The 27,239-nt window shown below is 37.7% G+C and overlaps 1 protein-coding gene, 1 long non-coding RNA gene and 1 other non-coding gene across 5 annotated transcripts in view; all 3 read left to right on the forward strand.

Annotated features, from left to right (window-relative positions):
• Positions 1 to 19,245, forward strand: part of COP1 (COP1 E3 ubiquitin ligase) — a 166,731-nt gene extending 147,486 nt beyond the window's left edge. For all 3 annotated transcript variants that reach the window (XM_014561409.2, XM_032463682.1, XM_032463681.1), the window contains 2 exons: positions 15,072 to 15,116; positions 17,267 to 19,245. In XM_014561409.2, coding sequence (XP_014416895.2) covers positions 15,072 to 15,116; positions 17,267 to 17,284 — 63 coding nt within the window. In that variant the 3' untranslated portion in view covers positions 17,285 to 19,245. The remainder of the gene's footprint in view (positions 1 to 15,071; positions 15,117 to 17,266) is intronic.
• Positions 8,852 to 14,052, forward strand: LOC116658640. The gene is made up of 2 exons (XR_004313863.1): positions 8,852 to 10,080; positions 13,698 to 14,052. It is a non-coding gene; the product is annotated as an uncharacterized LOC116658640 (long non-coding RNA).
• LOC116658858 lies at positions 9,851 to 9,990 on the forward strand. The gene has a single exon (XR_004314149.1).
• Positions 19,246 to 27,239: the final 7,994 nt, after the last annotated feature.

Raw genomic sequence — 27,239 nt, forward strand, 5'->3', positions numbered from 1 at the left:
AAGAGGGCCAATATGAATGAACTCTAGTCTGTCTTGCATGTGGAAGGAAAGAAGATTCTAAGTGTGGACCCTGCCTTCCAGGAAGACTGTGGCTCCCATCTCCTCGTAACCGCCCCACGCTTCCCTTAGTGTGCAGACTAGACTAGGGTGGGGATGTAGAAAAGAGAGGAGACAAGAAGGTTGTGGAAAACTGAAGCAAACCTTTAATTTATTTCTTTAAGTTGTGTTAAGTATAAATATTCCTTAACTTCAGTGTCCACTACTGTATGGACAGCTTCTGTGAAAACACTTGTTGCTTTAGATGTTTTATGGTGACTGTAATGAAATCAACAAAATGATTTTGTGGGTCTGCTAGTCAACATTTAAAATATTTCATTATTGTCATTTTTATATGTACTGTAATGGAATTTGACCTGTATTAGAATGGTTCTTACAATTTTTTCTCATTAAGTACTTCTAAAAAAATAGTGTTTGTCCTTCTGAAGTATGCCAACTTTGAAGAAGAGAATTGACAGAAATCTTTAAGCTACTTGGTTTTGCTTTTTTGTCTTGCTTTTTTAAAGGGAGAAAAGAAATGTATGAATTTGAGAGTGCATTCTGAATTATGTCGTTAACCTATGAATAATTTTCATTATTACGCAACCAGGCTTAAAAGAGTCCAAAATATTTTGAGACGGGAAGGAAGTTAACTTTGGTTTCTGAATGTTTATCTTTTGATAGTTCCTACAAATTTCTATAGCAGTAGTAGAAGGAAAGAACGAATATTGGATGTCATTTCCTTGACTGAAACATTTTTAATGAATACTGCTTGAATTGGTTTCATATGCTAAAGTATACATATGGAAAAATATGATAATTCTTTTCTAATTGAATAAGAATATATTTAAGTTACTTAAAGCAGGATTAACCAAGGACAGCAACTGTAAGAGGAAAGTGTTTCCTCCTAATTCAAACTTGCATCCTGTCTGGGGAAGGGAAATATATTTTTGTATTTTACTTCCACAGTTTCACATTAATCTCTGTTGTTTTTATGACACTCTGTTATATTGATGTGATCCTTATAGGGGTTTGTGCCTTTCATATCTTACTCCATTATACCTTCAGTCCCATTTTATGCAGCATTTTTCCAAATAAAGCTGTCAGAAGTTGGCATTGGCTATTCCCAAAATGGTAGAAAAGTTATTACTGCTGAACATAGGAATAATTTGATTATGTAGAAAAGTCAATCTGTTATAATTGCTGTCTAATTTTTGCCTGTTTATATTAGTCTTTTTTTTTTTTTTTTTTGCTGTAGATAAGAAGATGAACTTGAATGAAAACAAAGATTTTTTTATCTGAACTGTGATAGCCAACCAAAAAATGAAGATGAGGCAGAAAATAAATCTGGATCATTTAGTTTTAATAACAATGTATCCACACATTGTTGAGAATTAAATAGGCAGTTAGTCATGCTTGTATTTGTCTTCAAGATCTTTGACTCTAATGATAGTAGGAAGTGTTAGGGATAGACTGTGTAGAACATAAATTTGGCTTTAAGATTTAGTTCCATTTTGTTAATTTACTGTTTTAAATCCCAAGTATTGACCTGTGGCTTTGTGATTAACCATGCATATCTTTGTGAGTTACTTTCCAGAGATTGGAAGAGAAAAATAGTAGTAATTGTCTTTGCTTTTAGTGTTTTTTAATGCTAACAACATTTGAAACATTAGCTTATTTTAAGAGACCCAAGAGTCTTTTTTTTTTAATTGCTATGAATTACTATATCTCTCAAAAAAAAGTCCTTATGGATTGTAAGGTAGTGTTACCACCTGGTAAATAAAAAATGAAGTACTTCATTTCATGCCACACTATTGGAATACCTTTGCCTAGTTTGAAATATGTAACTGAATATCTGTCATCCTTCTTTTTAGCAGCCAAGAGTCATTTAAGTTTCACTAGTCATACTCATGTGCTCTTTCTTACCATTTTTTTTTTTTTACTGACCAATCAAATTTGTAATTCACATGATAATCCTTGATATTTGTACTAAGGGAAGAGAGTAGTGGTTCAGATTAATCCAGAATGTCAACTAATAAGAATGGATAATTGATCTAGAGACTTATGTGGGTATTTATATTTAAAAACATTTTATCTTACATTTTAAAAAGAATAAAATATAGGAGGGTTTATGTCTCTTCCAATTAGTAAGTTGGCCTTGGAACTTCAGAATTCAACAGGAATCCCTGTTTATAAGGAATATTTTTATTTCCTCAAAGCTTTCTGTTTTGTAAAAGGTTGAGACCTTTCAGTTAGCCTTTTACATTTGGCTGGATTTTAAAGATCTGACAACTGTGTTTCCCTTTACTAATGGAGAGGATGAATTATTGATAGCAAAACAAATTCTAGGATCTTTTACAGGGATTTCACTGGTCTTATTGGTGGGGAGAGCCTGGTTACTGTATAGATTTTACATTTTCCATCAGAGTGATCATCAATTTTTAAAAAACTGTTCAGTCATTCTATAATGAAGAAGAATGAAGAAAAGCATTTAATTTTGGCCAGTTTCTGTTGTTCTACACATTTAGTACATGTTTTTACTTATTTCTCTTTTTCCTTTTCACTCTGTTCTTTCCAAATCATTATTTTAGGAATATGGAGAAAAAAAAAATCACTGATCAAGAGTAATAACTTGGAAAAAAAAAAGAGTAATAACTTGGGTTTTATTTGTTTTTTGGCTTTTGATTTTTTTGTTAGTCTGTGTAAATGTCTAATTTTAAACTCACTCATTTAATATAACTAATGAGGGGGAAAGGTTTTGTTGGTAGTCTTAGTAAATTGTTTGAAGGTGTATTTTTTCCCTACTGGATGAGATTTATCAAAAACATGAATTACTTTTAAGCTTTTCATGTCTGTTTTTTAGATGTAAGGCTTTTCATCAACCTGAGTTACTGAGGGTGAAACTATTGGCTCTGAATAGGTGTGAGTCCTTACGAAGAGATCCTTCCACACGGTTTTGCTGTGTTTCTTACTAATTGATAATTGATAAGCTTGAGGTTTTGGTTCTTTGCATGAACATGTGCATTTGAATTTTCAGTTCTATCTTTTTTAAGAGAACTATGACCTTTTTTTAATCCCTTCATCGTCCATGCTTCACAGTGTTGTGTATTTTTCCAGTAATAAAAACTTTTACAAATTAGAGAATGGGGAAAATTGACCTGGGTTGTTTTAGGAAATGGGTGCTATTCCCTTCCTCCAGCCAGCACCACATGAGAAGCTTTCTCAAGATTCTCTCCTGTCTCCTCTGGTGGGAGTTCATGGAGGAAAAGTGTGCAGGAAGATTCTACCCCCTCAACCTGCAGTGTTTACAGCAGCCGGGGCCTCACCCTCCCATGCTAGCCACCCTGTAGCATCCTGTTAAACATTAATCTCCCCACTGGCTTATCCAGCTGTTTTGTTGCGAAGTAAACAAATACTCTGGTTTTGTCTCTCCCTGCAGGTGCCAGTTTCTCCCAATTTTATCTTGTTTTGCTTGTGACTCAGTTCTCTAGTAGTTTCAAGAAATGTCATTAATTTGAAGTTGTCTAGCTCTTTTCTTGTTGTAAAGCACAGCAGCATTGCTCTTTCCCGCTTTCTCCATCTCTAAGCTCAGCTTTCTAGTTTGTAAGATTCGTATTACATCTACAGGTACAAACAAATGTAAGAGGTTTTTAATAATCACTTAATTATCTTAGACTTCTTGCTGTGTAAATTTGTGTATTGTCAGCATATTTCAAAACTAGGTTGAGAGTAAACAGCCATTCTATTTCTTATAACATTTTAGAGATGATTACTTTTTTCAAAATATGATTTATAATATATATCCATCTGGAACAGCCACCCCCTCCCATACCGCATGCAGTCATTCAGTCTCAGTTACAAAAGGTAATTCGGTGTCTGACTTGATAGTAGCAATGGAATCATCTCTTTGAAATTAGTTTTCTAATGAAAGTCTCCATACAAATTTAGCCAGGGGCAAGAATTTTAAGTGTGAAGGAAATATTTAGGCTGTTCGGAAATTACGATGTGACCTGACCTTTACTATTAAGAACTTTTTAATTATTTAGTCTCAAATACTGAGTGTTTCTATAAAAATTTGCCAGACTTCTTATATGCAACTGACAGGTGCGAAGACACATTTATCCCAATTTCGCATTCTACTTAGGAATTGCTGTAGAAATTCCAATAATATAGATGATTGCTGTGATTTACTATATCATAGAAAATGTTGGCTTTTTTAAAGTTTTATTAGGCACAGTCCTATTCTTTGGCAGTTTATAAATTTAAAATCAAATTTATTTAAGTACAGAGTTTTGACCATTAAAAACTGGAGTCTTAGAAATGTAAAATCAAGTTTGATATTAATGTAAGCACAAATTCTATGTCATTTCTTTTTTATAGATCTTGAATCCATCACCCATTTCTACCCATAGTTACCACTAGTTCAGGCTTTGAATGTATTTCCCTATGTTACACAGTAGGAACTTGTTGTATATCTGTTTTATATATAGCACTTTGTATCTGCAAATCCCAGGCTCCCGGTTTATCCTTCCACACCCTCTTTCCCCTCTGGTAACTGTAAGTTTGTTTTCTATGTCTGTGAGTCTGTTTCTGTTTTGTAAGTAACTTCACTACATTCAATACCTTGTAATAGACTATAATGAAAAAGAATATGAGAAGGAATATATATATGTATGTACAACTGAATCACTATGCTGTACACCAGAAATTAACACGACATTGTAAATATTTCAATTAAAAAAAAAAAGCCTAGAATTAGAAGAAACAAAGATCCTGTTCCTTAAAAATTCAGCCTTGAACTTACTTGTGGAAATTTGTAGGGATCCAATAGTGTTTCCATCTGGGAAGGGAGGAAAAAGTGATTTCAAAGTGTTTCTAACACTGGCTGCCATAGACCTGTTTTTCGTTTCAGTTTCACAGGAATAATTAGGTACTATTTCAAATCCAATTTGTAGGTTGTCTTTTCATTTTGTTTATGGTTTCCTTTGCTGTATAAAAGCTTATAAGGACCCATTTGTTCATTGTTTATTTCTGTTGTCTTAGTAGACTGACTTAGGAAAACATTGCTACAAGTTATATCAGAGATTGTTTTGCCTATGTTCTCTCCTGGATTTATGGTGTCGTTTCTTATGTTTAAGTCTCTAAATCATGTTGAGTTTATTTTTGTACATGATGTAAGGGAGTGTTGTGGCCTCATTGATTTACATGCGACTGTCCAGCTTTCCCAACATTACTTCTGAAGAGACTGTCTTTTCTCCATTGCATATTCTTGCCTCCTGTGTCAAAGATTAATTGACCATAGGTGTGTAGTTTTATTTCTGGGCTCTCTATTCTGTTCCATTGATCCATACATCTGTTTTTGTGCCAGTACCACACTGTTCTGATTACTGTAGCTTTGTAGTATTGTCTGAAGTCTGGGAGGGTTATTCCTCCAGCTTCATTCTTTTTTTTTTTTTTTTTTTTTTTTTTCCAGTATTGCTTTGACAATTCTTAGTCTTTTGTGATTCCATTTAAATTTTAGGATTATTTGTTCTATTTCTGTGAAAAATGTCCTGCATACTTTGATAGAGATCACATTAGATTTGTAGATTGCTTTGGGTAGTATGGCTATTTTAACAATATTAATTCTTCCAATCCAAGAGCGTAGGATATCTTTCCATTTCTGTTAATTGTCTTTAATTTCCTTTATCAGTGTTTTATAGTTCTCAGCATATAGGTCTTTCACCTCCTTGATCAGGTTTATTCCCAAGTATTTTATTTTTTTGATGTGGTTTTAAAAGGGATTGTTTTTTACTTTCCTTTTCTGATATTTCATTGTTAGTGCAAAGAAATGAAACTGATTTCTGTATGTTAATCTTATAGTCTGCTACCTTGCTGAATTTGTTATCAGCTCTCGCAGTTTTTGTGTGGAGTCTTTAGGGTTTTCTATATACAGTATCATGTTATCCACATAAGGTGACAATTTTACCCCTTCCCTTCGAATTTGGATCCCTTTTATTTCTTTTTCTTGTCTGATTGCTATGGCTGGGACTTCCAACACTATGTTGAATAGAAGTGGTGAGAATGAACATCCTTGTCTTGTTCCAGATTTTAGCAGGAATGCTTTCAACTTTTCACTGTTTGAGTTTTATGTTGGCTGTGTGTTTGTCATAAATAGCTTTTATTATGTTGAGATATGTTCTCTCTGTACTCATTTTGGTAAGAGTTTTTATTGTGAATGGATGTTGAATTTTATCAAATGCTTTTTCTGCATGTGTTGAGATGATCATGTGGTTTTTGTCCTTTATTTTGTTGATGTGGTGTATCACATTGATTTGTGTGTTGAACCATCCTTGTGACCCGGGGGTAAATCCGACTTGATTGTAGTATATGATATTTTTTATATGTTGTTGGATTTAGTTTGCTAATATTTTGTTGAGAATTTTTGCATCTATATTCATCAAAGACCTTGGCCTGTAATTTTCTTTTTTGGTAGTGTCTTTGTCTTGTTTTGGTACCAGGGTAATGGTGGCTTCACAGAATGAGTTTGGGAGTGTTCCCTCCTCTTCAGTCTTTTGCAAGAGTTTGAGAAGGATCAGTGTATGTTTGGTAGGATTCCCCAGTGAAGCCATCTGGTCCTGGACTTTTGTTTGCAGAAAGTTTTTTAAATTACAGATTTTACTTCACTTCTAATAATCGGTCTGTTCAAATTCTCTATTTCTTCTTGATTCAGTTTTGGTCAACTGTGTATTTCTAGAAACTTGTCCATTTCTTCTACATTGTCCAAATTGTTGGCATATAATTATTCATGGTATTCTCTTATGATTTTTTGTATTTCTGCAATACCAGTTGTAATTTCTCCTTTTTCATTTCTTACTTTGTTTATATGGGTCATTGCTGTCTTCTTGGTGAGCCTAGCCAGAGTTGTTTACTCTTTCAAAAAACCAGCTCTTGGTTTTATTGGTTTCCTTCTATTGTGTTTTTAATCTCTATTTTATTTGTTTCCTCCCTGATCTTTATTGTCTCTTTTCTTCTGCTGACTTTACGTCTTGTTTGTTCTTCTTTTTCTCATTATTTTAGGTTGTCAGTTCGGTTGTTTACAGAACCTTCATTTTTAACACACTACCCAGGGAATTCCTCAATAATAAAGTGCTATAATATATCAGCTTTTGAACTTTTTTTCTTTTTAAAATTTGCTCTGTAAGTATTTGTTGAATTAAATTTTATCTAATTTTTTTCTAATTATTCATCAAAAAACAGTAACACGTTCAAATATCTCCTGCATTTGTCTCTTTCTTTTCATTCATTCATGCATTTCATCTCCTCATTCCTATTTCTTCCTTTACCTCCCACCCCCATAGATTACTTCTAACCCCTTTATGTCCCCTTCAGCTTATGTTTGTACACTGCTACCAGATGTCCTTCAAGTAGAGTCAAACATTACTTATCTTTAATTGACCCTAGGTCATTTAGAAAATTTTCTTTCAAAGTCAGTATCTGCATGTAACTACAACTTATATATTTGGCCATCATTAAAAATTAGGGGAAAATTTGATAAATATGTTACCTGAATTTGTGAATTGTTTTATATTTTTCATTTCAGATACCTTTTCTAATTTAAAAATTATTTTTTGCCTTCACTATTAATATGATCCTTGAGAAAATCGACTTCCAATTATAGAAAAAAAATACAATAGAAGTGATTCAAAGGTAGCTCAGATTTCAAATTTAGTAGCGATTAAGTAGGAAGCCAGTCTTTAAAATAAATACAAAGTAATCATAGACATGATCTTCAATTGTTGCTCCTCTCTCTGCTCCTTTAATGTTTCCTGTTTCCTCGTGTGTTTGATCTTAGGCATTATATCTAAACTATTACTTGTGTTCAAGGTTTTCTAGAATCTAGAATAATGCTACTTGTCCAAACATTTTAAGTTTTTTAGCACAAAACATCTATTAAGAATGTTTCTTCATTGTCCCATATTATTCCTGTTTTTGCTTCTGGACTTGTGCTCATGTTTGTTGTTCCTTATATATCTGTATTGCCTTGTCCTCACTCTCCCGTTTATCTAATCTCTCTATCCTCTCATTCTGTCCCAGTCCAATCCCTACTTCTCTGTCCCCTCTCTTAACCATTTCATCTCCTTGGCTTCTGGTTTCTCACAGGTACTAATGCAACTATAGAATGCACTATGCCAGCCGCCGTTCAAGTATGTTTTTCTCTAATTGGTGTACTTCATTCATGTTGCCTTAGTTATATTTCTTGCTTCCCCTTTGAGAGCAAAATAACAACACCGACAACTGCTGTAATAAGAGCTACTTCATTTTTTAGGAGAGAGTTATAGTTAAGTTAAATTTTAAGTCTTCGCCTAGAGCCTGCATTGTGTAGTTTTTCTCTTTGTTGTGTGTGTGAGTCTCTTTTTATTTTTAATTTTAAATTCTGTAGTGCTTTATAATTTTCAGAGGTTTCACACAGATGATTTCATATAATCTCAATAACCCTTTTTTTAAATCCCCTACCCCTCCATTGCCTCTCTGCCCTCCCCACTGGTAACCACTAGTTTGTTTTCTGTATCTGTGAGTTTATTTCTTTCTTGTTTTATTCCTTAGTTTGTTGTATTTTTTAGATTGCACGTATAAGTAATATCATACAGTATTTGTCTTTCTCTGTCTGACTTATTTCACTTAGGAGAATGCCCCTCAGGTACATCCATGTTGCTGCAAATGGCAACATTTCTTTCTTTCTTTCTTTCTTTTATTTTTTTTATGGCGGAGTGGTATTCCATTATATATATATATATATATACACACACATATATACATACACCACATCTTCTTTATCCATTCATGTGTTGATGGACACTTAGATTTCTTCTATACCTTGACAATGTTTCCATTATAATGGCTTTTAATCAATTTATAAGATCATAAATATGATGACAAAAATAATACCATAGTATAGTCATACTTGAGAATACTGCCCTTTAGTTGTGAAGAAATGGAGGTTTTAGTATTTTAATAAGACTACCACTTGTTTGGTGCCTATAATATGCAAGTTCCTTTTAGTTACGTACTTTAGTGTGTTTTCTTACAGTCTTCATAAAAATTCTGTGACATTCTTAAGATTATCTGTTTTATAGTTGAAGACATTGAGTTTCTAAGAGTGTTGAACAACACTATGGCAGAACCAAAATGTAGGTTTGGTTCTCGATGTCTTAAATTAATTGCTATTTCCACTGTGTTCCATGGCATTCCTAAACAGTACAGAACTTTTGGACCAGCTTTGCTAGAGTATTCTGGGGGAATTTTGCAAATAGTGCCCTTAGAAATGCACAGCTCCATGTGCAGAGTCTCTCCTTAGTGATAATCAGTGTTGTGGAGTCATTTTTCCCTGTCAGACACACCATTGCGAACACATTGTTCCCTGGCTTTATTCAGAAGAGCATCCAAGGTCTAGAGAGAAGTTACCTGGTGTGGCAAGGAAAATTAAGTTGATTTAGGGCTGCTTGGTGAGAAGGGAGACTTTGGAAAGCATTTGGAATGAAGGAAGGGTGGTGAAAATGATGTAGTATTTTTGTGTATCTCAATCCTCTTTCCCTTGTACATGTTCTTTACAATCTTTTCTCCCTGGGTAAAGATCGCTTTGATTTTGTATGCTTAGTGTGCCTTCTTAATCATTCTTTTTCTATTATCTGAATCCTGGGCTTTTTTTTTTTTTTTCCTGTACCTTATTTGAATGCATTAACGTGTATTTAAATGAGGATTTGATGCAGTCAGGAAGTTAGTATAGAAAAGACTGGATAACAGAAGCCTTCTTAACAATGAAGCACAGCAAAAAAATGGAACCTGCAAGACCCAACCATGTAGACAAATGAAAAATGCCTTTTGTCTGCAAATTGCAGTGATCCTACATGAACACGGAGGTCTCTGTCTGGCTTAGGACAGCTGGCTAAGTCTGATCGTTCCCCTCCGAACAGCCTTTACAACCAGCGCCCCTGCTTCCTTGCCGTTTTGCTCTCTATCTCTGCTGATCAAGTGTAGTAGATTATTATATTAATAGACTGCCAGGTGAGGTTACTTCTTCATTCTTCACAACTGGTTTTTGAGGTACATTGCAGTTTTTGAAAACAAGATATTATTGTTTGTTTGATTAAGGAAACTTCAACCAGGAATTGGAGTGAATGCAGAAACATTATTTTTCTGAGGGACCATATTGGCTTAATTAATCCAGGGTTATCAGTAAAAGTCAGTCAATATTTTAAATATGAAGAAGCTATTTAGAGGTGTCTTCCATGAACTCTTTTTTTCTCATTAAGAATTGATTTGTCATTAAGAAAGTGACTTTTCCAGAGTACATTTTACGTAATATGAAGTCTAACCAAATTTCAGGAATGACTGTCTCCAGGAGGGAGCTTGCTACTAAGAGTTAATTTCTTAGTATTAAATTTGAAATCTTAGTTTTTCGTTGTATATGTTCTGCAATAAGTTGTGGGGAGGGGAGCGGGGAGCAGAAACTGGAAGGAGCTGCAGTGGCATTTCTAATGCACTGAGGTGTAATATACAGCACCAGGGCGTGCAAGCCAGTGCTGGGTTTATTTATAACTAATTGTGTGAGGATCCTTGTTTGTGGTTCTGAAATCCCCGTGTTTCTTACTCCTAGCAGTTACTGCATCAGACAGCTGTTGAATAAGTAGCCTTATTTTTCTAGACTCTTTATAGAATTCCTTATCTACTCTGGTCTTCAGTTCAATGAACCATTTTAAAGATTTTCTTTCCCCTTACTTATATTATTTTTGCTCTATTTCTTTACATGATAAATTCAAATCTAGATTCAAGACCTTTCACTAAGCTGACCTCTAACTAAAAATCCTGAGCACAAATATTATTCAGATCTAACTTAAAAGGGAAAATGATGCCTTATGCCTGAATTATCTCAACATATGCTTACAAATATATTTGAGAGGTATCCCCGCCACTCTTTATTCACTTTCTAGGATGTCTCAATCAAGGCTAAGAAATGTAGCTATAATGGCATTTTTATAGGCAAGCTAGCAAAGAGAAAACTGTCCAGTGAAAACTAGTTTTGTTTCAGGTAAGTTGGTGTATCTCTGGCGTTATAAGCAAGTTGAGTATGTTGGTGTATGTGTCTTCTATTTTTACAATGAAGACTCGTTGCTAATTTTTCCATTGTCTTTTCTTAGTCTCTTTATCTTAGGAAGAAATTAGTAGGTGCATTATTATCTTAACCTTGAGGAAAGCTTTGCAGCAAAACTGCCGGTTTCCAAGAAAGAAGGAGAAAATAATGAGAATTACTGGCTGGCATTTTAAATTTTATTTAACAAGTAAAAACAACCCATTGAGCCAGAACTTAACTTACATTAGGGTTCTGACAGACTACGGCTACAGCTGAGAATTCCCAGTCATTCAAAATGCAAACAAGAATCACTTAAAACCTACAATAATAACTTTGTACTTATCACTTTCATACTTCTATGCTCAAGTAAAATACCTGGTTTTATTTTTCTGTTGCATGCAAAAATTCATTTATCTTAAACTGATATCTGGCTATCTGAAAGACAGTTTAACCCTAAATCTCTTTTTTATGAGTTCATGGTCTTTGGAGGGAGGGGCATACTAAAATGTGAAGCTATGACTTTTCATTCATCGTTTGCTAATGTGAATAGCTTTCAGTGTTTCTAAAAGTGCTTAGGACACTCCTCACCTGTATGTTAGTCCTAAAAGACAATTCCAACTGGAAAGTGACTTTCTGTGTTGGCTTATTTGTTAATGAGATATTTATCTGTCTCCGCAGGAAGAAGTGTTTAGAGTTAACTCTCTGGTGGCACCTAATATGGCCACTTCTTAATGCCAGTAATATTCCTCAGGTTACAAAAAGACATCATTTATTCATGTTGGATAGTTAGCAGATGTCTTCCTTCTTGGGTTTAGTGTAGTAATTGTACAGACTTCAAAGTCCTCTTATGTCATAATCTAACTAGATCTAACTAGGCTTATGTTGAACGTAATCTTTCACACTGTATGATAACATACCATGCTTTTCAAATGTTCTTCCACTAGGAACTACAACTTTAAATTAATGTAATTCATAATCTCTGTAACTCTCAGAAGTGGATTCACCCTTACCCTCAGGGGGAATCCTCATCTCCACCAGGTTTCTCTTCCTTCCTCTGTATCGTAAGGTGACTAGGACCAAAATGGCAGAAAGAGAGAGAGAGCTCTGGGCTGTACGTTTTTCATTATCCTAACATGATGTGTTCCCATAGCAGACAGCAGTTCTTGATGATTGCAGCCTCTGATGACGGTGCTAGTTGCTTTCTTGGAGACAGGCGTCTCCTCAAACAGAAACTAAATTGATCGGTGCTGTTTGTAGCTTCATTTCTGAATGTGTTCACAGAATCATTTCTGGATTCTCTGGTAGCAGCTGTGATATCACACAACTTGTTTAAAGTTCTTGCTAGAAGGAAATCCATATTACACCACACAGTGCTTGCTTTTGCTGTTTTCTGAGGCAGACATAGAAATTCTGCCTCTCGATCAGCTCAGAGTGAGTTATTATTTATCCTAAGGACACCCAAAACTCACTCCAACCACTCTCTGGACTCAGTTTACTAAAAGAGTAGATAAATCACAAATCCCCCTTCTCCAGTGCCCCACCCCCCAGTGTTCCAGTCCAAGCAGTAGCCCATATTCCCCAAAGCGGATACTGAAACCAGTTCTAATAGTGAATGCTGCACTACCTGTGTTACTGTTTTCAAGAATAATTGTGCTGATTTAAGGGGAAAATCTCAGCTAGGAAAATAATCAGCGTAGGGGAGGGGAAAATTTCCTTATCCCTCTTTGGGTCCCTGGCGGGGTCTGAAAATTATGTTGACAGAGACAAATTAACAGGAGAAAAACATACAGGTTTAGTAAGTATGTTTTTCATGATGTGGGAGCCTTCATAAGGAAATGACAGCCCAAAGAAATGGAGCCGTGTATTTGGTGCTGTGTTTGATGAAGACCGGGCAGTCATGCAGCAGTGTGACGGGTTAAGGAGTGTGAGGTGCTCGTACTCAGGAGCAGCGAGCTGCGGGAAGCTTGGCAGGGCCTGTTGTTCCGATTGCTCTTGGCATCCCTGTGTCGTTGGAGAAGGATGCCCCTTTCTCTGGGTATTGGGAGAGCACCTCCCACGTGAGGGTTTAATGACCTGTTTCAGGGGAGAAGGGTGAGAGGTATGGGAGGTCAGAGCGACCTTTCTGCTTCTGCTATTTTCTCAAATGTCTTCAGCTTAAAGTAGCCAGTGTCCCAAGGTGCCATATTTGGGGCTTGTGTGTCCCGGACCCCATCATGAGCAATCCCCCATGCCCATCTCCAGAAAAAACATGTCTTTATTCCTTGTTGACTCAACTGACCATTGACATCACCACTGACTGCATCCAAGGAATATTCTGATTCCAAAACTTTGGGGGATAGTGGAAGAAATTATTTACTTCTCCTTACACCAGTAGCAGCAAGATTTTTTTCAAAAAGTAACTTTACTAGGATTCAAAGAGAAGGTTGAAAGATAGAAATACAGAAGCTTGTAGAGCACAGATGCGTCCTATCAAGGACTCTAAAGTTTAACTCAGATTGACCGAAGTAACTTTCCCAGAATACAGATCAAGAGTTTTCTTTCTTCTCTTCAGCACTTTCTGAGGAAACCGGTGGGATTTTCAGGCAGACTTCCTCCTTCAGTGAGGTCTGAGCGCCTGATCTGTTTCTCGGAGCAGTTACTCGGCCTCGGTCTTCCCCTCAGCCGTGCGGCCTCTGCAGCAGTTTTGAGTCTGTTTACCTCCTCCTAGCTGCCTACTCCAAAAGCAAAAAGACTTGTGTGCACTCCCAAGCTCGGAGCCTTTGGACTCTCTGTCTCCAATGGCAGGCATGTCTCAGCTCTTCCTACTCAGTGAGGTTCTCCCTGGTAAACTGAGTCTTTTTTCACCCTTTCTACTTTCCAGAGAAACAGTTTTTTCTTAAAGGCTTAGAATATTAAAAAAAAAAAAAGTTACCACATGCATTCTATTTCATGTAATTACCAAGGTTATTAAAAATGCATAGAGTGAGTGATAGAATAATTTAAAAGATAGCCTTCCTTCTGCTAGATGAAAACCTTCTGTTTTGCTTTCCTATTACCAAATAGCTATCCACAGAGATTGATGCCAGTTACTAGTGTGTTATGGGACAAAGTGAATGAAGGGGGAGTTTTTTGTGGAAAGGATTATGTACTTTGTTTTTCTCAAGTTATTCTTATTTGTGTTTTATTTCGGTCTTTCTTTCTCTTGGCTTTCCTCCTAGTGGCAGTCTGTTTCTCTTCTGTTTTTCTTTACATTTGAAAGTTTCCTTCTCTGCTTCCAACTTTATTTTTTATTAAAACTTAATCCTCAAAATATTGGATTTTGTGTTTATAATTTATAGGTAAAAACGTGTTAAAGTTGATTCTCCATTTTAGACTTTTTTTTTTTTTGCTTTTTGGGGGATTTTATTTTTACGCATTTGTGGTGCTAAGAAACACAATTGGCAAACAGTCTTTTTTTGTACATGCACATTATATTGCATGTAAATACATATACAGTATACTACTGCACATTTTTTTTTAGTTTACATGTATGTACTGTCCATTGTTTCTAAGAAGAGTTTAGAGCTTTAGCTTTTTAAACTTACATAGTTAATCAAAGGAATAAAGCCAACAACAAAATAAGAATCAACAGATGCGGTAATCCAGTCATAAAGGACAGTCAAATGTGCTTACACATATTCAGGAAATCAGTCATCTAAGTTATAAATAAGAAGTAGTTCATTTGTGCCCCTATTATTATTGGTTTGCTTGTTTGTTTTGGATTCCTCATATAAGTGATGTCACATGGCATTTTTCTTTCTCTTTCTGGCCCAATTCACTTAGAACATTTTAGATTTTATTGATGCCTTAGGATGAAGTGAAAAAAAGAAGGATGAAGAGATTATTCTCTTGGACTGCCCTCCGTTAAATCCTTCTCTGTTCTCTAAAAGTTCTTGTTCTTTTCTAGGAGTCCAATGTGCTGATTGCTGCTAACAGTCAGGGTACAATTAAGGTAAGATATTTTATACATCTCCATCTTAAACTCAGATCCACTTCTGACTATAACATGAAAATATAGAGTTGTACTCAGCCTTAGAGATCATGCCAAGTCATGGGTCTCTGTCTGTTTGGAAGTGGCTTTGATTAAAGGGGAAAAGAACAGGTAGCTTGCAGCTATGGAGAAGATGGTAGTACTTGTAAGAGGTATGTGAAAGCTGAAGGGACTGAAAAGCAGTCAGAGTGAAAAGCAGATGAAAGCTGTTAATTAAGCGTTCACTGTGGGCCAGGCACTGTTTAGCTTCTGTTAGGCCAGTGCAGCCACCCCACAGGGTATTCAATGGACAAGACCCAAGATATAGCAGGGGATGCTTACACATTCACCAGATTTTAAAATGTCTTACTCATATTTTAAACTTCTCTCCTCGTGTTCCTCTTCCATGGCAAGTAGATTTTTCCTCAGTTGCCCAGGAAGAAAAGGTATTCCGGTGTTCACTTGAAAATTGATCATGTGATTATGTCGTTAGTGTAATCTGAAAACTTCCATGTCTCTTCACACACAGTCTCATTCCCCAATTAATACATAGTTTTCCACATGCCTTTCTTTGTAGTTAGAAGTTCAAGGAAGTTAAAACGTTACCTAGTTATACCATTAGATACTCGGCACTTGGGCACAATACGTTGGATAAATGAATGCTGAACTAAGCAGTGAAACTTGTAAACAAAGCACCATTTTAGAGGAGGTTTTTAGTACATGGGTTTGATCAGCACTTTTCCTGTGGGTACCAGTTCTTTCTACATATTCTCTGCTGATACAGACGTATCAGGAAGTATTTTTTATTAATATGTATCTGTTTCCCCCACCACTTGGCATTGATTTCTCTGTGGCTGCCTTGCACTCATCCTGAGTGGAGAATGACCCAGCAACCAGGAGAGCAAGTCCAAGCCTCCTCACACATTGTCCTGTGTAGATGAAATGAGCAGACTTGAAGCAGAATTGCACTGTTAGCTGGGCAAATTAATTTACATGTATTCTTTTTATGGAGCTGGTTTCTGTATTTGGAAAGCCTCATTAGAGAGCTATGGATAACTTAAACGAAAGCCAGGCTTTTGAGTTGATCAGTGCTATGTTCTGGAAGCCTCAAGCCAGATGGTAGAAGGTCTTGATCTGTTTTCAGTGCCTCTCTATAGTATCTCAGTTTCTCTTCATTTTATTCTCATGGCAAGGCATGTATCAAAAAAGCTGTACCTTATTCTTCAACAAGTTTGGCTTCTGAAGCAATTGGGATTGCTAATGCATCTACAGAAAGCTCAAAGCTACATATGTACTTAGAGAATCTCTGTCACAAATCTAAGATTTCTGTGTAACAGCATTGCCATCTTATGTTAAGTAACCTGCTTGCCACAATGGAAAGACAAAAAGCATATGGATGCATGGGTATAAGTCGAGCCTTAGCGCAGCAGGAGATAAATTACTCCTTTAATTTTTTGCCACGTGGAATTGGTCTCCACCTAACGTGATCCTTTTTGACAATGTTCATAATTGCCCTCATGTTCGATGTTCTTTCTCAGCCATTTCTTCTACTCTTTTTATAACTGATCATTGCTGCTTCTTATTTTTAGTTGTAGCGATATCACAACTTTCTTGTATGACAAGGTACTACTTTAACTCTAATAATGAACAAAATATCTTGACACCAGATGATTGACTAGAAGATAAAGGAAGCAACAAAAGAAGACAAGATTTTAGGTCCTGTTTACTTTGATCACTATGAACTGTTTATCAATGCAAGAAATAAATAGATTAAAATTCTAAATAGCAATATTTAGAATTTTTCTTAAGAATGTAGAAAGATACCAACATTTATTCTAAAAATGTTAACGTTCACGCTATGCATCAGCCAGTTCTTTTATCGATGTGTTTTATGTAGTTTATCTGGGAGGCTCCCTAGTTAACTGTGGAGATAACTAATCTGAGAGGGTTCGTGCAACTATGGAATTGAAAGTAAGAATAGATTAATGTCTAATTCATTAAAATTCTATGGCATTTTAGCAGTTAGGGAAAGTTTACATGATTTGGTTCTCCATTTACAATATAATAAAGCCTGAATAAACTCTGTATTTTAAAACTATTTTATTAAACTGATTCTTTTTTCTCCCTGTTAGGTGCTGGAGTTGGTATGAAAGGTTTACTCAAGTTAATTTGTGTTTGCTCCTGCTGAAATCCATCTGCAGCTGACAAAAGAGAAGACAGAGACTGTCGTGTGATGTCTCTCCCCAAAGTCACCATGGGTTTTGGATTTGTTCTGAGTATTTTTTCTTTTCCTTTTTTTTTCTCCTTTATGACCTTTGGGACATTGGGAATACCCAGTGAACTCTCCACCATCAATGTAACTCTACGGACTTTGCTGCTGTTGGTGGTATGGTTATCGAATTTTTGTGATAGGGAAACAAATTCTTTTGAATAAAAATAAATAACAAAAAATAAAAGTTTATTGAGCCACAGTTGAGCTGGGAAAGTTTTTGTCAGATGTGGCGAGAGATAATCTTTTCAAGCAGTAGCACATGTGAACTATAGAATACTACGCTGATGAACAGTTGTAAGATCCATGTTTCCCCACCTTTTTGGTATTACGCCTATCAGTATAAATGTAAATGGATTCCTTTCAGTGAATTTAATGTTTAAAGTAGGTGGAAAAGTTAATAACTTTACCTTATGAATTCCTCTCTTCATTCTCTGACAGATTTATATCATCAGCAAGTATCAGCTAACTCTGCCTTTGCCTCTGAAATGTCACCTGTAAGCCCTAAGTAAGCCCTGAATGCAGATAAACCAACTTATCTTACAAAATCATAGCTGTCAGATCATCATAGGTGTCAGTACCATCCTGGGGTAAACGACTTAGAGCAAAGGCAGCAAACTTGTTCCGTTAAGGGCCGGATAGTAAATATTTTAGGCTTCCAGGTCATGTGGTCTATGTTACAACTACACAACTCTGCCATTGTAGCAACAAAGCAGCCGCAGACCACGTATAAACAGACAGTCAAAGCTGTGAAATGGGTGCAGGGCTGGATTTGGCTCACAGATCACAGGTGGCCAGCCCCTGACTTAGAGGAGAAGAATTTGAAACCCTGCTACCCCAATTTTTAAGCCATGTAATCTATTAGACCGTCCAGTTAATTTTATAAGTTGTTTTCAATTTGTAAAAGGAAAGAAGTTAGGGTAAGCAGGTCAAGCAAAAGTAGTGTGCAGCTTTCTGTTTGAGCTACTTTAAGTCTAAACACTTTTTAGAAAAAGATACAAACAATTATACAACACATGTGTTTTATAAAAATAGACACTTGGAAAAGCTTGTTATGAATAAGTATGTGAATAACAAGGGTAACCAGACTATCCCATTGTATCTCTCCGTTTAAAATTATTGAAGCCTACTACAGACCCACGTTTCATTATCTGAAACCCTTGGGCCAAATGCATTTTGGAATTTAGAACTTTTTGACTTTCAGAAAAGTAGTAGCGTATATACTGTGTATTATGTAACATCCTCCAACAGAGTCTGGAGCAATACTCTATTTTCAAACACATTAATATTTCTGCAGCAAAATGTATGAATGTTCACAAATATGAGATTAATAAAGACTAAAAATAGTCTTGCACCAGTTCAGATCAGTTTTTACTGCCAAATGAGACAACCTTAAGTGAAATTTTTCCGTTTTTCAGAGCTTCAGGACAATCACATCTTACTAACTTCTGGATGTTAAGAACCTGATAAACTTTTGGACTTCTTTTCCAAGATTTTACAAAGATATAGAAAGAATATTCACATGTAGACTCAAAAATCTTTACTTAGATAGATATTTCCAGAACATCATCAAAATAGGAAGCAGAGAGTTAATGCCTTTTTGAATGCATTTAAGTAGAAGCAGATTATTACAGTTTTTGTTTGGGTTGGCTTTTTTGGTTTTATTTCAAGCTGTCAGCATTGTAGGGTCATGTTAATTTCCATACATTTGGGAAGATGTAATAAGGTACCTTTAGTTATCAAAGGGACTCAATGTTTAATACATTATTATTTTAAGAAAGCAATGTTATTTAAATTTGTGTTTAACTCTTTATTGTAAATAAAAACCATTTTAATATTTGAGTTAGTCTTTGCAGAATGTCAACATCAAACTAATATTATTATTTCTTAGGAAAATAACGTATTAGTTATCCAGGGCTTAAAGATAATGGACATTTTAACACCAAAAAAGCTTCTAACTCAAGAAGAATATGAGGTTTTATGTTTTAATGTAATCATTATTTCAGTGTATGTGTGGGAGTTCCTTAAGACAAAGTTGCCTTTGTTTTCAGGCCACACAGCTCATACATAAGGAATATTAAGGACTGAAGAACTTTGAAAAGTTGTTGTAAGATTACTGAGCTACTGGACAGCAAAAACTGTATGGGGCTGAGCTGTGGCTTCAGAAAGATGAGTGTGTCTGAACCAGTAACAGTCAAGGAAGAGATGAGTATGGGATGAGTTTGAAGAGGTAAAAGAGCCCAGTAGATATGTAGAGGCTTCAAGGACATCATTGCAGATTTGAATTTTATTATCAAAGGAGTTAAGTGGAATGACATGACCTCATTTATGGTGAGTGGTTAGATGGGGGCAAGAGTGCACGTAGGAAGGTGACTAGGCAAGAGTTAATGGTGGCTTGGACTAGGGTGGTAGCATGATCCAACCTAAAAACCTGTTTCAGTTTAATAGAATTTATCTTACTCCTATATCTTGGAAGAGTCTTGATTGATTTTTGAAGTCATTTCCTCATAGTAAGTATTGACAACAAAGAATGCAGTTCAGCAGATTTATTTCTTCAGTGGCTATGCAATCCTCAACCTGCAGTGAGTCACTTGGGAACCTCATAACCAAAGTGTGTGCCGTTTGGGGGGTACCACTTCTCTCAAGCCAAGCAGAGCTAGAAGCTACCTAGCTGGGAGTCTAAATATAAAGGTAATTGGTCATTGCTTTTAATTTAATTATGCAAATGTAACTGGAATTAATAGTCAGGAAAAGTCTGCTTCGACATGAGACGTGAGGAAGTGTTAACTTAGATCCTGAGCTTGTTGTGTGTCATGTGGTATGCGACCGACATTAACACAATAGTAGCACCTGCGTGGCTGCTGGTTAATGTATTAGGCATTCCTGGATTCTTGAATGAAAGACAACGATAGTGATCATTCTAGAAATATTTGTTGAACTCCTGCTTTGTGGGAGCAAGGTGCTCTGTACCATATACTAGGCACATAAAGTAAGTTAGATGTGATCTCTGCCCTCAAAAAGCTTATATCCAGTGGGAGAGACAGATAAGTGTATCACCGTAGTAGGTGTAAACGTTAGATATACATAGGAACAGTATATAACCTAGAGTGGTGAGCGATTAAAGGTTGGAGTAGGGGAAGTCCTGTTGGGGATATTTTTTATCTCAGCTGAATCCTGAAAAAAAGAGGTAGAGGAACATTCAAGACCAAGCGAAGCAAAGAAAAAGCTTCAGGTAGCTCCTAGTAACCGAAGTTGGAACAATTTGGGCAACAAAATAAACTAGCGTTGGTTTATAAGTTATAACCAAAAATATAAAATATCCATGCGTCCATGCTTATATAAATAAATGACTGAATAAAGAAAGAAAGAGGAAGTTTTCCCATGCAGAATCCCACATTATGTAGGTACTGCACCCTCAAGGAGATGGAACATAATTCCCCACTCCTGAAGCATGGGCTGTGCATAGTGACTTCCTTTCAAAGAGTACGGTATGGAAAGAAAGGGAAAAAGAGTGACTTTACAACGCTTAACCAGGCAGTCAGAGTCAACATCAGAAGTTATGTCTTGTTGATACTATGTTCTCTTGATATGATGTAATGAAAATGACAGTTGAACTCTGTGATCTTTCTCCCCAAAATTCATAACCCCAGTCTAAATGAGGAAAATACCAGGTAAGTCCCCACTGAGGGACCTTCTACTAAATACCTGACCACGATCCCTCAGAACTGTCACGGTCAACAAAAGAAGGAGAGTGAGAAACTGTCAGCCCAAGGACTCATGACTGAATGTAACGTGCTATCCTGGCTAGGATCCTGAAACAGCACAGGACGTTACATAAAAACTAAGGAAATCTGAATAAAGGATGGAGTGTAGTTGATATTAACGTAGCAATATTGATTCATTAATACTAAGGTAAGATGTTAATAATAGGGGAAATTGGGTGTAGGCTACATGGAAACTCTATTTCTTTGCAGTTTTTCTGTATATCGAAAAATGCCGTTCTGAGATAAGTTTATCAAAACAAAAGGAACGAGGATAGTTTCAGTACATACAAAACGAAGTGTGAGACAGTAGTGTGAGTCGAAGCTGGAGAAGTACACAGTAAATCACAATGATCTGTTTCAGCTATCACCTTGAACAAAAATAGAGGCAAACGTGGAGTTTAGAGGAGAGTCAAGTTACAGTATCAGCTCTATCCCTAAGAAATTGTATGGTTTTGCAAAAGGAAACCTCTGTACTCCATATTTATCTCTAAATTCTACTTACTGAGAATTATATGCTAATCTCTGTTAATAAATAAGATCGCACTATACAAAGTCCATTGTCATTCTTGTGATCCCTAGTCACTAAGATATCTTGAGTGCCTGCAATCATTTGTTTCTTCTTTTTACTTGAGATCACTACAGCTTCTCATGTGAAAATTAGGAATTCTTCCCATTTGTATAGGGTTGTATTTGTTCTTCCTTCTCTGTCATCTGTCCTCCATCAGTTTTCAAATCAAACTTCCTAGTGCCCAAGTTCTGAAGGAGATGTATGTTGGCACTGGGTAGGGATTCTCATGAATTCTGAGTTAAACTTCTCAAAGATGTTAACAGTCCAGGTTCCAATGATTGTGTAATATATTTTGCGATCTCTCTGAAGGTGATCTGATGGATTTTCCTGTGCGCACTGCTTTTGCCCTATTGTCAGTACTGACTTGTGACCATAGGAGCCTTTTGGAAGAACCACATAAAAAACAGTCTTCAGGATTTTCAAGAGAAAGAACCAAGGCAGACACAAATAGTTACTTATGCACTCTAAACGTAAGGATTCACCTTTGGTTTTATATACCCAAAAGGATGTTTTATCCCAGAAACTTTTTTGTGAGTCAGCTTAAGTAGACTAGCAGCCTGATAATAAATCAGTTCATTCCCACGGTTGGCATCCTCACTTAGTGGTCGGTGGTGGATATGAGCTGTTGCTGAAAAGGGATGAATAATGTTGTAGAGCCACGTGCATACGATGGCTCTGTTCATTCCATGGAAATTTGAGTGCCTTTTACGAGGTATTTCTTCCAGGCTAGGAGTCAGCAGACTTTTTACGTAAAGGGCCAGCTTGTAAACATTTTAAGCTTTGTAGGCCATATCTGTCACAACTGCTTAATTCTGCCCTGGTAGCGTGTGAAAGCCGCCCTAGACAAAATGCAAGCGTGTCTGGCTTCCAGTGGAACTTTATGACTGGATGCTGAAATGTGAATTTCATTTAATCTTCATGCGTCACAATTTTTTTTTAATTTTTAATTTTTTTTTCAGAGGGGAGGTAATTAGGTTTGTTTATTTTTTTTTTTAGAGGAGGTGCTGGGGATTGAATCCAGGACCTTGTGCATGCTAGGCATGCGCTCTACCACTTGAGCTGTACCCTTCCTCTGTGTCACAATATTAAAAAAAAAAAATTATTTTTCAAGTTTTAAAAACGCAGAAACCATTTGTCGCTCATGAGTCATATCTTTAAAGTCCAGCAGCTTGGACTGGGTTTGCAGGCCCAGGTGTGCTGACCTGTGTTCTAAGTGCTCACTGTACAGCAGCGACAGGGAAGAGAAGGAAAACCGTGAAAAATCCAGTCTCTTCTGAGCTTTCATTCTAGTGGATGAAAGTATTTCTGCAGCAAAGGAGTTCTCTTTCCATAACGGTGGTGTCTCTAGCTCAGGAGCCTGGGGGGCTGTTTCGGAGGGCACACACATGACATGCTTTTCGCTAACTCCACACGAGTGCACACGGGCGGCGTCGACGGAGCTCGGTACGAGCGTTTTCAGAGAACTAGGGGGCGTGCTTTTCTGCGAAAGCTCAGTAAACGGTGAGACATTTCAGACATTGTATTGTTTGAGTGGAAGGCGAAGATCTCTACACAGCGCTCTACCCCTTGAACAGAGAGACCCGAGAGGTCTGGGGTGAGACGATCTTCACTGAATGCTCTGAAAGGTTAATGCCTAAGGCAGCCTGTCGTGCGGGAAAGCGGAGGATATTTTGCAAAGCTGGCTCCTCCCCCCCCACCCCCACCCCACCCCCGCTCTTTCTTTCCCTTTCCAGTTCTTTCATCCTGAGCTATTGAAATTTTCCATCTGAATATAAAAGAAGCTTCTGGAGCTCTTAGCACTTACATGGAGGCTTGGAACCTGACTGATGCTTTCTTGGAATGACTGAGTCTCTTAGAAATATTCATACATATTTTATGGCTAGTTTTGAGGGTTAAATTTTGAAAGAACAAAATGACTTTTTTCCTAAATTAACCGCTGTTAAATGCCAGCTGAGTTAATAAGCCCTTTATAATTTTTAAAATATTTTTTATATTTAAAGACCAAACTGTGGTCAGTGTTACACTGTAAGAAAAAGTCCTCACTCCCACTTTTCAAATTCTGTTCGGCCAGTCCCAGGAGGGGCTTCTAGTGAGCTCTGTGGTTCCCTCGGGAAAGGCAGCCTTCTATTCTTAGAACTGGGGTGTGGTGTTCCTGCGTTACTGAATTGCTTAGTTTTGCACTTTCAGTAATACATCCTCTCTGGAAGGGCCTCTGGCACTCTTGGAAATTTAAAAGCATCCCTTGAATACAGGGCAGTATTAGCATATGCATATCACAGTTTTAGTCACTCTTCAGTTTCTTTCCATTATGAAGAATCATGAAGTCTAAACTATAAAAATTACAAACAATAACAAAAGGATGGAGGGTTGAAAGGTTAGATTCGCTGTTCTGGAGGTTTCAGTGTGTCCGTAAAGTGGCTTTATTCCTGAGCTCTTTGAACATGGCATCCGCCCTTTAGCTCCTGCCAAAAGGCCACCAACCACAGCTGCCATGAAAAGTTAGAAATGCCCAGAGTGAAATTTCTGAAATGTCCCTTTTCCTACCACATGCCTTGTGCATTTTCTCCCTAGAGAAGATTTAGAGTAGGATTTATGTGGCTACAGGCTAAAAACCTGCATCCTCTTTACTGAGGTCTTTTCAGTCTCGTTGCTCTGCTCAGGCCACAGGAGTGTAGACGGGAGGGGAATTGTGCCTGCAGGCAAGAGATGAGATTGGTTGTGGGGAGAACGGTCACATCCATCGAGCCACAGGTGGGACCAAAGACGTTTTCCCAAGGTTGCCGTCCCCAGGAAGTGTTCTTACGTTCCAGCATCTAGCCACCCTCTAGTTGCATTGTAACAAATCTATGACAGAAGAGGAATATCTCCTTCTCTCTCCCTTCCCCCATCTCTCCTGGGTCTGTGAGCATAGACAGTCTAGTGATGCCAAGTATTTATTTAAAACTCTGTGTTCTTGTTTCTCCATCATCTGAGAACCCCCTGGGAACCTTGACTAGTGTCACCTCTCCTCTGGGTGAGGGACAGGGAGGTAGGCCCATCTGAGCAGAAATCCAGCCCTCATGAGCTCAGTCTCAGTACATTTCATAACGTCATCCCTTCTTTTTCCTTCTCAGAGTCAAAAGATCTGTCCTAACTCTCTCCATAGCGACTAGTGAACTGAATACCCTGCTTAATGCAGGGATTCCTCACAGGGCGCCATGGTGGGCGATCTTGGAGTCTTTACTGAAGTACCTCTGGCATTTGAGAGAGCTCACTGGTTTCTGAGACATTCCTGTCCACATGGTTCAGACTGTTAGGCAGTTTTTTCCCCTAGATTGAACTGAATTCTGTCTCAATGGAATACTCTTTCCCCACCACCACTAGGCCTAGTTCTTTTTGCTGGGCTTTCTGGAAGATACCAAATAGTACAGCGTCTGTTATAGTGAGAAGATTGTTAAAAGGGCAGATTAGAGTGTTAACGGGTTGTATGGAGGATGTAAGATTTAAATGGCTTTCCAAAAAATAACTGGCTCATGTCCAGTTTACTTCCATTGGGCACAGAGGTGCTAAGCGACACAGGTGAGAGTTATCTTCAGGGACGAGAACAGGTGCACATCTTGACCCTGTCAAGACTGAGGAATCTTTTAGATTTGATGATAAATTAATTATCTAGTGATATTTATCTGATAATTTATAGCAGGAAGGACTTCAAGTAAAACTCTGAACCTATCAAGTTGCTAAAACCTGAAAAGCCCTGCCAGAAGAGGTGGGTGGCATCTCCACCCTGGGAGAGGCGCACAGACAGCTGCTGGTCCTGAATGACTCAGACACAGCTGCCAGAAGGCAGGCCTCGGTGGAAGCGTCCGTCCAAATCCCCTTCAGGTCTGAGAATCTGATCCTAATTCGTTGATTCAGAGGGAGAGGAAAACCAGTGGAGTATTTGTCTGCCGACTGCAAGGGCAAATACAAATTAGAGGGAAGAGGCTTAATTCTTTCTCTTTTCTTGGAAATAAGGGGAAAGACTTCCTCTCTCTCCCTTTTCTTCCAGAATTTATTTCTCTCCCCTTTTCAAATATATGTAAATCTTCGTAATGGCTAAATAAGCCTTTGCCAGTCTCACAATACAGGAATGTGAGAATGAAAAGTGCTTTCTCTTTCACAGAAACCTCCTCCATCTTTCTCTGCTGCTGTCTCATTCCCTCTGCTCCTTCTGCCTCACTTTACCCTCCTTGCCTCAGACTGACTCCTGGGAATGGAGAGGTGATGATCTTTTAGACAGTGGTTCCCTTGCTTAGCCGGTTTCCCTGAGAAGGATGCGCCTTTTCTAGCCGATAATGTTACCTGCCCTGTCTGAGGATGCAGAATTGCGCACCTGCTGGCCTAGCCCTGAGTCCACTTCCTGTCCTAGGTCATATTCCATCTCCTCCAAGAGTCCCTCTTCAGACACACACCACATTCCTGGAAAGGCAGAGGTGATAAATGATCCAGGTCATGGGGTGATTGAGAACTGTGTCCCCATATGAAGGCAGCAGGATGGAGACTGGTTGCACTAGTTAACCTGGAAAAAGACAATTGAGAAAGGAGTTAGGCTGACAAGTATGAATATGGGAAAAGAAACCAAGGTGCCATATAGTCCTACCTTTTTCCTACCTCAGTGTGAGGAAAACCAGCGCTTCTATTCAGATCTCTAGCAAAGCTGCAGCTGAGAAGCTACTCAAGCCCCTCCCCCACCCCCGATTCCAGTGCGAAGGAAATACTGAGTTCATGTGCCTTCTCCCCTGTTGATATTATTCGTCTAAAGGATTTTTTCCCCATAACCCAGGAAGATCCACAAAAGTTTGCAAAAATGCTCTGTAGCGTGTTTTCAGTTTACAGCCCCACGTAGGGGTGGCTACTGGATGCTACAGGGAATCCTACAGCCAGATTTTGCGTATTTGATGGAATAAGCAAGGTGGGAGATAACCCACCTATAAGCAGGCACCGTGGCTGAGAGAGGTTGACTACCCACTGTGCCCTCAGCCACGGAAGAATGAATTGCCTCAGAGACTCATTGAGATTTGTTGCTGACGGCGGGACTGGAAGCCCCTCTGATAAAGGTGAGCTGGGAGAAGTTGTGGGCGGTGTATGTGGAAGACGGCGAGTCCTCCATTGATTTCTAACCGCAGTTTGTTGAGGCTTTCTCAGATTTTACAGGCACAGACCCAGGGGCAGATCAGATCTACAATGAACAGCCTTTCCCTCGGCTCTCTTGCTGACTCTCCAAACCCAAATTAAGGGAAAGGTGGCAGGAAGGCAAACACAGACTAGTGCTCAAATCCTAGCATCAAGCTGCTCAGTTTGGGGATAATCCAGAGAAAGACAAAGAAAAGGACAGATTAAAGACCGCTGGGTTGGTTGCTCAGAACTCTTCACTAAAGGAAGTAATCCCTACTCTGGCCAACCTCTGAAGACAGCAGAGGAAAAGGAGAAAACTGCACATCATTATTGCAAAACACCAGGGTATCGGGAGAACCACAAGGGGAGAC

This window comes from Camelus ferus, chromosome 21 (genome assembly GCF_009834535.1).
Source record: "Camelus ferus isolate YT-003-E chromosome 21, BCGSAC_Cfer_1.0, whole genome shotgun sequence".
NCBI classification, from domain to species: domain Eukaryota; kingdom Metazoa; phylum Chordata; class Mammalia; order Artiodactyla; family Camelidae; genus Camelus; species Camelus ferus.